Source organism: Mus caroli, chromosome 2 (assembly GCF_900094665.2).
Source record: "Mus caroli chromosome 2, CAROLI_EIJ_v1.1, whole genome shotgun sequence".
Classification (NCBI taxonomy): Eukaryota; Metazoa; Chordata; class Mammalia; order Rodentia; family Muridae; genus Mus; species Mus caroli.
In genome coordinates this window covers 28263298-28273588 of record NC_034571.1, presented here as the reverse complement: position 1 = coordinate 28273588, position 10291 = coordinate 28263298, and the positions used below count along the sequence as shown (strand labels likewise).

General features: G+C 53.6%; 2 protein-coding genes across 2 annotated transcripts in view; one reads left to right on the top strand and one right to left on the bottom strand.

Moving 5' to 3' along the window:
- Nucleotides 1-359: 359 nt before the first annotated feature.
- Nucleotides 360-7352, bottom strand: Ptges2 (prostaglandin E synthase 2). Its single transcript, XM_021154234.2, has 7 exons — nt 6489-7352; nt 5296-5493; nt 3002-3060; nt 2559-2708; nt 2033-2233; nt 1505-1622; nt 360-925 (listed from the first exon to the last, which is right to left on the bottom strand). Exons 1-7 carry the CDS (start codon nt 6762-6764, stop codon nt 773-775), a joined length of 1155 nt encoding a protein of 384 aa, XP_021009893.1. The 5' UTR covers nt 6765-7352; the 3' UTR covers nt 360-772.
- Nucleotides 7353-7423: 71 nt separating this feature from the next.
- Lcn2 (lipocalin 2) overlaps nt 7424-10291 on the top strand; it is an 11065-nt gene continuing 8197 nt past the window's right edge. Inside the window, exon 1 of the mRNA XM_021156628.2 lies at nt 7424-7529. The gene's annotated coding sequence lies outside the window, so the exon portion shown is untranslated. The remainder of the gene's footprint in view (nt 7530-10291) is intronic.

The window sequence follows — 10291 nt, the reverse complement described above, 5'->3', positions numbered from 1 at the left end:
CTCACTCTGTAGACCAGGCTGGCCTCGAACTCAGAAATCCGCCTGCCTCTGGTCTCCTGTCGCAGCCCCAGACTAAACCCCTGCTCCCACCTCAGGTTGTGGGGACTACAAGCGTGTGCTCCCATACCCAATCCCCCACAACTTTCTCAGAGGCAGGACTATCAATGTACCCATTTGATAGATGGAGGCTTGGACAGGAACATCACTGCCCAGAGCGCCATGGTCAGTGGGGAACATAACCCGACTAACGTCCGCTTTCGAATCCTGGTGATGTTCAGTGGGCACCAACTGCACGGCAGAGGCACCAGGGCTAATACAGCCTGCCTCGGCAGCCCCAGCAGCACCTTTGTCAGACCAGAGGGGGTGGCAGACCTCTCCTTTATTACACATACAATAGTCCCAGGGGCTCCTGCGAAGAGCTGGAACCTGGAGGCATGTGGGCGGGGCTTTGTTAACACACTGCCTTCCCCTCCTCCAGGGCAAGGAGCCAGTCTGATCCCTGTCAACAAGGGACTGGGCCCTAGCAGAGTTGAAAAGGAGTCCCTGTTAGGGGACCAGGCCTCTGAACTGGGGTTGAAGGGTAGTCCTTTGAGACCCCAGACCCTTTACCCACAGAACAGCTATAAGTTTGGGCCTTGACCTCAGCGTCAAGGGCCCTAGAAATGTCCAGTATCAGAAGCAGAGAACTGGGGGCTACGTGGGCCAGAGACGAAATGACTTTGCCTCCTGTGAGCATGGCCAGGGGCTGGTCCAGGTCTTGTGTCCCTAGCAACTAGCCTTTGCAGCTAGGGGGGACATGATGCACTGAGGGGGCTTCTTCGATGGCCCGCTCCATCCTCAGGTACCAAGGCTGGATGTGTGAGTGTCGCATCAGGTCGTCAAAGGCCTCCAGACCCTCCATCACTCGCAGCACACCATACACTGCCTAGGGAGGGATCAAGGACCAGTCACTGCACTGGGGCCGTGGGAGCACCAAGGCCTCAGACGAGGAGGCATCCACACTGCCTGGCTGCTGCCAGTTGTGTAGGATTTTGAAGAGGAGATATCTCGGCATTTGGTCAGACCAAGGCTAACTTACAAGACTGCTCAGGGATAAGGCCTAAAGCCAGGCCAGTGAGACTTGCAGGTTAAGGCCTGGAGCCCATGCATGTGGCGACTGAGCTAGGACATCGGACAGGAAGCCTAGGTCATGCCACTACAACTTAGGCCCCTGGATCCTGCCCAGCCTGAAACTTCCCTTCCTGAGCCTTGCAGGTATGAGAACCATGGAAGCTGTTTGCTTTTGCTTTTCCCCTGACAACACACATGCATGCACATTCTCACACACACACACACACACACACACACACACACACACACACACAGAGAGAGAGAGAGAGAGAAAAAACAGACACAGTTCCTTTGGGGAGCAGGAAGCTGCAAAAGGCAGGCCTTCCCCGGGCTTTCCCTTCCCCACCGTCCCTACCCAAAGGCAAGCCACTTTAGCTTTCACCATCAGACGTACCAGGTCAGCAAGGTTAGGCTTCTGACCCCCCATGAATGGCCGGTCTTTACCCACGGCTGTCACCCACTTGTTGGCTGCTTCATAGAGGTCTACCCGTACATCATCCTGCAGGTGGTGCCTGGGTAGAGACAACGGTTGGGTCAGGGGACTCCTTCCCAGGCTCGCATGAGCACAGCCTCCTCTGCATAAAGCAGAAAGACGGGGTGACTGGGGTAGCCCTAGGTGAGGGGACGGTCCCTATATCACTGAGTACCTGCCCCCTTGAGTGATAGTGTGTGGCTCAAAATGAAAAGGGACCCTGACAAGGAGACAGAAGTAGAGGGCACAGGGTAGGGCCATGGCTCTGACCCCAAAGCCTGGGCTAGGGACTGATCAGCAGTGCTGGGTCCCAGGCCTGGCTTCTCTTCTCTAGGCCTCAGTTTCCCTTTCCCCTCCTGAGGGGTTTGATGGATGCCACCCGGACACCACGCCAGGCCTGGGGAGAGCAGGCCCTCTGCTGTGTATGCATACCACTGCACGAGCCATCACCTGCTTTTGAGGCGCTTGCTGATGAGGTACATGGCAGCCGCGCCCACATACTTGGCCATGGCGGCCTCCACAGCCCCAAACTTGCCCTCACGGACAATGTAGTCGAAGGAAGCCAAGGCCTCAGCGGGTGTTCGGTACACATTGGGAGAGATGAGATGCACCAGCCAGTCATCCGCCCACTGCCGCCACTTCATCTCCTCCCTGCAGATGCAGGACACAGAGAGTGTTGCTCTGTCCTGGAGCCAGGGCCAGAGCTCTGCCCCAACACTTAGTCTTCCACAGGCTTCCTAACCCTGCGACCCTTCAATACAATGCCTCATGTTGTGGGGCCCCCAACCATATAGTTATGTCGTTGCTACTTCATAACTGTAATTTTGCTACTGTTGTGAATATGTAATAAACATCCAATATGCAAGGTGTTTGATGTGTAGCCCTTGTAAAAGGTTCTTTTGGCCCCAGAGCACCCGGCTCTGCCTGGTCCACCCCACCCCTCATTGCAGCTCCATGCAGCCCCAGATCCACTCACGTCCTGGCTTCCTTCCCGCCATACATCTGCCGGGCCTCCTTCTCGTCCAGCATGAGCCAGTACTTGTTGCAGAACTCGGTCACCTCCTTGCCCTGGTCATTCATGGCCTTCATGGGCGGGTAATAAGTGATGACCTCTTCCAGGGGCTGCCTTCAGGGGAAGGCTACAGCTTCAGCCTGACTCCATCCTCCTGCCCCACCCCCCCAATCCCCAGCCTACCAACCCAGCCCAACCCAGCCTGACTCAGTCACAACCCTCCTAAGATGCCTCACTAGCTGCAAAAGGGGCTAGGTTAGACAGGAGGAAGGCTTTCCTGTTAGGAGGAGATGCAGGAGCTATGGAAGGCAGGCATTGGAGTAAGATACCTTTGGTCTCTTCTAGCAATGTCTACAGCAGCCCCACCCTTAGATAAGACCCAGCTAGGCCTCCCAGGAGTGGCTTACCCTGAAACCAGGTAGGTCTTCAGGGCACTAATAATGACAGAGGAGTCATTGAGCTGTTGCTGAAAGAGAAGAAACAACTGTCTTTTGTGATGCTGGGACAGAACCTGGAGCCTCAGGCTTACGAGACAAGCCAGGAATAAGCCACACCCTTGCCCAAAAGACAGGTTTGGATGGAGGCTCTGGCTTGCATGGAAGGCCTGGGATTCCTTAAACAATAACAGCACTCAAGGTCCTTGAACCTGGGTACTGCTGATCCATCAGAGGTACCCCAAAACTCATTGTCATGAGCTCACTACTCCCCATTCTTGAGCCCTCTTTTGGAATAACGGTGGCCAAGTATGGCTACTGTACGTACGACTGGGAGAGCCTGGCATTCGACCCTAATCCGAGTCACTTGGCCTCTTGGCACCGAAGGGCTGGGAAGGACCAAAGGCTCCACACAGGGTACCAAGCCCAGGGGCAGGATTTTATCTTTATCTTTACCGCCCCTATAGCCCAAGGTGGGGATCCTATGGACTAATTAAGAAACTAGTCCAAGGGCCACGCAGTGGTGGCACACGCCTTTAATCCCAGCACTAGGGACATAGAGGCAGAGGATCTCTAAGTTCAAGACCAAGCCTGGTCTACAAGGTGAGTTCCAGGACAGCCAGGGTTGCTACCCTATTTTGAAAAACTAAAAACTAAAATAAAGTAAACAAACAAAAAACACTCATGAACTGTGGTGCCTCGTGTATGCCCACAGACACAGGGTAAATAGTAAATAAACAAAAATGTAATTTAAAAGTTTTTTGTTTGAGACAGTCTTATTATGTAGCCCAGGTTGGCCTGAACACCCAGAGATCTGCCTGTTTCTGCCTCAGAGATGCAGGGAGTAAAGACATGCATCATCATGCCTAAAGCAGCCTTTTCTTTTGTTTTTTTCAAATTACATTTTATCTGCTTTGTGAAGGACAGCGGTGGCGGTCAGAAGGCAGCCTGCACAGTTGGTATCCTTCTACTAGAGTCCTGGGACTTAAACTCAGGTCACCAGGTTTGGCAGCAGGCGCCTTGACCCAAAGCCATCTCTGCAGCCCAGCCCTTAATTAAAAATTTGACAAAGAAACAACCAGGGCATAGTGACAGGCTTTTGATCCTAGCACTAAGGAGGGACAGGGACTCTGTGAGTTCAAGGCCACTCTGATCTACATAGAAGGTTCCAGATCAGCCAGGGCTATATAGAGACCCTGTCTCAAAAATCACATCGAGTTTCAGAACAAGGAGAATACAATGAGCCTCTGTCTCAAAAAAAAAAAAAAAAAAAAAAACAAAAAAAAAAAAAAAAAAAACCAAAAAAAAAACCAAAACCACAAAGCAAATGTTCAAACAAACCCAACAGTGGGCATGGCAGTGCATGCTCACACATAACCCCAGCACGCAAGAAACACGAGGATTCTGAGTTCTAGTCCACCTGAGGCAACATAACAAGACTCTATCCAAAACAAAACAGAACAGCAGCTCAGAGAGGTAAGAACAGCACAGGACTGGTGTGCTGGCTAGCCTCCTGTCAACTGACACACGCCACAGTTAATCTGAAAGGAGGGAACTTCGGCTGAGAAAATGGCTCCGGAAGATCAGGCTGTAGTCATTTTCTTAGTTAGAGATTGATGGAGGAGGGCCCAGCCCATTGTGGGTGGTGCCATCCCTGGGCTGGGGTCCTGGGTTCTATAAGAAAGCAGGCTGAGCAAGCCACAGGGAGCAAGCCAGTAAGCAGCACTCCTCCATGGCCTCTGCAGCAGCTCCTGCCTCTGGGTCCCTCCTGCCCTGCATGAATTTCTGCCCTCAATGCTTTTGAACTGGAAGTGTAAGCCAGACCCTTTCCTCTCCAACTTGCTTTTGGTCATGGCATTTCATGGGGGCAATAAAAATCTGTATTTAGACAGCTACTGAGTGTCCGAGCCACAACTCAGACCCCAACCACCCCAACTACAAACACAGTTTGTTCATCTTCAGTGCATCCCCAAAACTCAGCCAACGGGGAAGGAAAAGGCACTAAATGTATTTTAGAGTTGTTGCTGTGCCTGAAACCTGCCATGCTGCCCAGACTAGCATCAGACTCAAGGGTTACCAGAACAACCGACTGCAGGCTTGCACCGCCCACCCCACACTTCTGAACCATTTTCTACCCAGCTCTTCTCCCTACTCACAGTGGAGACCCAGGAATCACAAGTTCTGTTAGAATATAAAGCAAGACCAGATTTAGGGTGACTCCTAGATCACTGGGGACAGAAAGGAGGCATGAGATCCCCAAAGCTCACCAAGCTGTCTCCTTCCTGGGCCACCAGGATGGGCACTTTCCTGTAGGAGGAGAATTTGATCTCAGTCCTTCTCACGGGATTCACCTCCACCACCTGATAGGGCAGGGAGTGGAAGTCGAGGAAGGCACGGACTTTGCTGCAGAAGGGACATGTCTTGTACTGGTACAGGGTCAGCTGCAGGCCGTTGGACAGGGGCAGCTGGGGGAAGAGAAAAACAATGGGGCTTATAACACCTGGAGTCCCAGAACTCTTGCTCCACATCCACCACAGGCAAACCTTTCTTCAGGAAGTCCTCTAAGGTGACCCTGAAAAGGTGGAGGGAACGGAGGGTGGGCAAGGGGCTTAGAGAGTGACAGACAGCCTACCCGAAAGTGCCCAACAAGTATACCACAGGGCCAGGAGGCTCTACCACTGTGTGTGTGTGTGTGTGTGTGTGTGTGTGTGTGTCCCTGCGCCTTCAGGCGAGTTCATCTTTCTCCTGTCCCAAAGGGGACACAAGACAGTCCTAGGGTGTGTCTTCCTCCAGCTTAATAGTTCTTAAGGTCTCCTCCACCCCAACCCCTTACCCCTAACTTCTCCAACTCTTTTTGAGTAACTGGCAGAGCTGACCAACTGGCCAGGCAGCACTGGCCAGAAATGAGATCCACCTCAGCTCTCCCAACGTAGAGGAGGCTGCATTTAGCTTCCTCTGCAGGGAAGCCTTCAGGTGAGCTTGCTACAGTTGCAGCCCCCCTCCCCTCAGTCTTCAAATGGAAATCGGATGGGCAGAGAAGAGAGCAGGGAACCGCAGGGACTCCGCTCCAGTTCCAGTTCCTGGGTCCAGGAAAAGAGCATGGGAGGCAGGGCGGAGAAGGGCTAAAGACTGCAACTCATGAAAGGTCTACAGGGCTGCAGAGCCACGGTGGGCTGGAGCACGTCTCCAGTTCTGAATTTTAAGTCAGGGTCACTCGTTCCATAAAGATTACTCCCAGTGCCACACACACACACCCCTAAATCACAATACAGACCATGGCATGCAATACATACAGCTCTAAGTCGTGGGCGACAGCACCACCCTCCTCGCACTCTTAAGGCCAAGACACTCGCCCAAGGTCACAAGCGGGCGAAAGAGGCCGCTCCTGACCCTGCGGCTTCTCAGCAGCTCGGGGCTAATCCCGGCTCCCCGTCAGCAGTCCGTGCCAGTCAAGTCTTACCTGCGCAGCCGAGCGCTCCGCGCGGAGGTCCTGGGAACTCTGGTGCCATCGCACGGTGTGGTACAGCCCCAGCGCGCCGCCCAGGGCCAGCGCCGCCGCCCCCAGCAACCGCGGGCTCCCCTTGCGGACAGCGGCGCCCCGGCTTCCAGCGGCCACCCGGGTGAAGCCGGCCCGGCTCTGTGCCGAGAGTGGCTGCCAGGGTCGTGTGAGCAGCCCCTCAGTCAGGGCGCACCGGCTAGAGCCAAGCACCCACGAAATGCGCGCCGCATGGGCCATGTTCGCTCTGCCGGCGCTGCGGGCGTGCGCGCAAAACCAAAATGGCCCAACCAGGGCCGCTCTAGGATTCCTTAAAGGGACAGAACCGGGCCTGCGTGTTGCCTAGGGTAACGATGACGCCAAGTAGGACCAGAATCCTTGAGGGATCTGAGAGCGCGTGCCTGCCTGAGAGGCAGAAGCACACCCCAGGGGCTTAGGAAGTGGCTTGGCGTCGCTGTCTTCTGGGGGTACAATGGTGACCTGTAACTCGTGGTCGGGCGTTTCCACATCGTGCATCTACGATGGCAGGGAAAACGTTGGTCTTCCGACCCATTCACTCCCCAGAAAAGGTTCGACGCGATCTCCAGTGGGTGGCCGCAGCATCTCAGACTCTTTCTGCCCTCCCGCAATGCTGTACTCTGCTGCTATGATGCAAACCATAAACTTTTCTCAAATCCAGCGGGGGGCCTTGGAAACCACGTGCCGCGGAAATGGCCCACGCTAAGTGGCCCGCTCGCCAACCCGAAGACCTCTCAGGCCTGAGTGGGAATGAGCGAAGGTTCCCAGGACACCCCAGGCCTTTGCGAATTCACTTGTCTTAACGGAGCGCCCGACATCCACTGCCTAGGCTTCTCCGCGGACAGCCCTGGCATGACCCCGCCCCGAAGCCGAAAGGGGGCGGAGCTTTGTAGTGGGCGTGGAATCGAGAGGGAGAGGTGGGGTTCGTTGGCGAGCGGGTATGGAGCTGTAGGGGACTGACTGTGGAGGTTCCGGGGTCCGATCTGGGTACGATCCACAGCCTTCACTTTCTCCTGGGCCTGGCACCAGAGCCCACAATACCAGCCGCAGCTGGAACGTGCGCATGCAGGCCTAGGCGAGCGAAAAAGGCTAGGTGGCCCCAACGTGGGTTTCTGTGGAAACCCAGCTGGAAAGAGAAAAATGGGCTTAAAAGGCACGGAGGATTCCGGCTCAAACACAGCCTCTAAGTGGGGCAGGAGTTAGCCAGAACGGCATCCTGGAACAAATGCCTGAAACCTGTACTAGAGAACTGTACCTATCAATCTTATTATACTGTTGGGGAAAATGAGGCCGTAGAAGCCCCCAAACTGAACAAAATTTCAGAAAGGTGGCGCTGCAGCCTGGGCTGAGAGGCCCCACTGCCTGTCACACTTCTCGGGTCTCTGATAAGTTCCCCTCCTCTCCTCACCTACTCCTTCTCTCCAGTCTCCCTATGACTTCTGATCCTAGTGTGCTTCATCCAAGGACCCAGCAAATAAGGACAGTTTTCCTTCGTGGCCAGGGAAAACCATCCCCAATGTAACCACATTAGGATATCTGTGGCCCTCAAAATCTATAAACTGAAACTAAAGAGTGGAGTGGTCATAATAATTGAGTCATTTAGGAGATGATTAGATCAGTTTGCAAGAATGGAATGGGTGCCGGGTGTGGTGGCGCACGCCTTTAATCCCAGCATTTGGGAGGCAGAGACAGGCGGATTTCTGAGTTCGAGGCCAGTCTGGTCTACAGAGTGAGTTCCAGGACAGCCAGGACTGCACAGAGAAACCCTGTCTCGAAAAAAGAAAAAAAGGAAAAAAAAAAAAAAAAAAAGAATGGAATGGGTACACCGTAACAGACCAGACTGTCTGCCCTTGTCTGTCTTCTGAAATGCAGGCGTCCTTCAGGGTGTCAACTGTGAGGAACTGGCTGTTGGTGTCTCCATCTCGACTTCTGACCCTCCAGAGCTGTAAAGAACAGCAAGCACCTTGTCTTCTCTCTCTCTCTCTCTCTCTCTCTCTCTCTCTCTCTCTCTCTCTCTCAAGATAAGGCCTCACACTGTAATCCACGCTGTACCTACCAATCTTATTCTACTGTTGTGTTAGACTTTGTTATGTAGCCCAGGTTGGCCCTCCATCTCCTGACAATCTTCCCTCAGCCTCCTGAGTGCTGGGATCACAAGTGGGAACCACTACACTTGGGTACAGAGCAGATTGCTTATTTTATTTTTGCTTGTGTACAAATGTGTATGTTTGAGGTGGTGCCAGGGGAGTGGTTATATGTGAGGACGTCAGGGCTTGCACACTTGTGGAGGTCAGGGGATGACCTGGGAGTCAGTCCTCACCTACCACCCTGTTTGAGAAGGTCTCCTCTTTGTTGCCTATGCCAGGCTGGCATGGCCGGGGGCTTCTGAGGTTTATCCTCTCTTTCCCTCCCATCTCACCACAAAAACACTGGGGTCACAGAGGTACATGTTACCACCCCTGGCTTTTATGTGGTTCTATGCATCTGAACTTGGGTCCTCATAATTACAAAGCCAGAGTTTTACCCACTGAGCCATCTCCCGACCTCCTGTACACCGCATTTCTGACTTCCGACTTCTGGGGTTTGGAAGATGTGATTCTAAGCCAACAAATGTGGTAATCTGTTGTAATACGGTGATTTGAGAAACTCTCAGCCTTTCCCAATTGCAGAAGCTATTGGCAAGAAATACTGTTAGAAAAGTTTGCTCTTGAGAGAAGGCTGAGTGTGGCCAGCACCAGACCTAGGGCTGGAGGAAGAGATGAGCCAACACCCATAAGAAGTGGGGAGGAAGTGGATTCAATCCACAGAACCCAGAAATGTGGGGAGGTAGCATGGAACAGGGTCACCCAGTGGTGTCTATAGGGGACCCAGACTCTGCCTCTGACTGACTAAGGCTGAGGGTCTCAAGAAGGGTAGTCCCCATCCCCAAGGCCTGAGGGACTCTGGATCCAGAATGAAGTCCCAGTCCAGTGTCCTCTGTCCCTCACACCCATATAGAAAGTTCCACCCTGAGCGGTGCTGGCTCAGGTCAGCTCTATGTAAAGGTAGACACACTGGCCTCACTGTCTGTTAGATTCACCCATACCTCCCCTCCCAGGTGGCAGTCACTGAAACCACCAGGATGAATGGGGAGGGGCAGAATGGGCTGGCTCCTCCCAGGGGTGCCCTAGACAGTAGCGTGGGTACCATTGTTCTGGAATTAGAGACATGCTCTCAGACAGCTAGTCTTTAACCATTCCAGCATCCACTCTCCTGACGCCTGGGCTACACATTTTCCTGCTCTGTCCTGGGCTCACAAGGCACAAGAGAGAAGCAACCTTTTAGGAAAAGTATGTCTGTCCTCTCACGAAAGCCACCTCGGATGGTGTCTGTCAGAGGCCCAGTCCAGCTAAGGTCTGAGAATCAGGGAACTGGGGCATGGTGCCAAGGAATGGCTACCCCAGACATGCCCCTTCCTTGTGCAACCAGGCAGAGCCCAGGTGTGCTCAGTAGCCACCCACTGCCTCCTGGATACCTGGTGCCTGCTGCAGACCTTCCAGGAGCCATGGCCTCCAGGCCATTGTACCCGTGGTCATGTCGGCCCTCTCCTGGGCTCTCCCTGCACAGGCATCCATGCTCTGGAATGAGATGCAGACAGAGAGGGGCAGGCTCGTAAGGCCTCATGCCTCCTTCAGGATCTGTGTGCAGCTGATGGTTGCTGAGGGGAGAAACATTTATTTCCTTCTTTATGTCTTTCTTTTTTTTTTTTT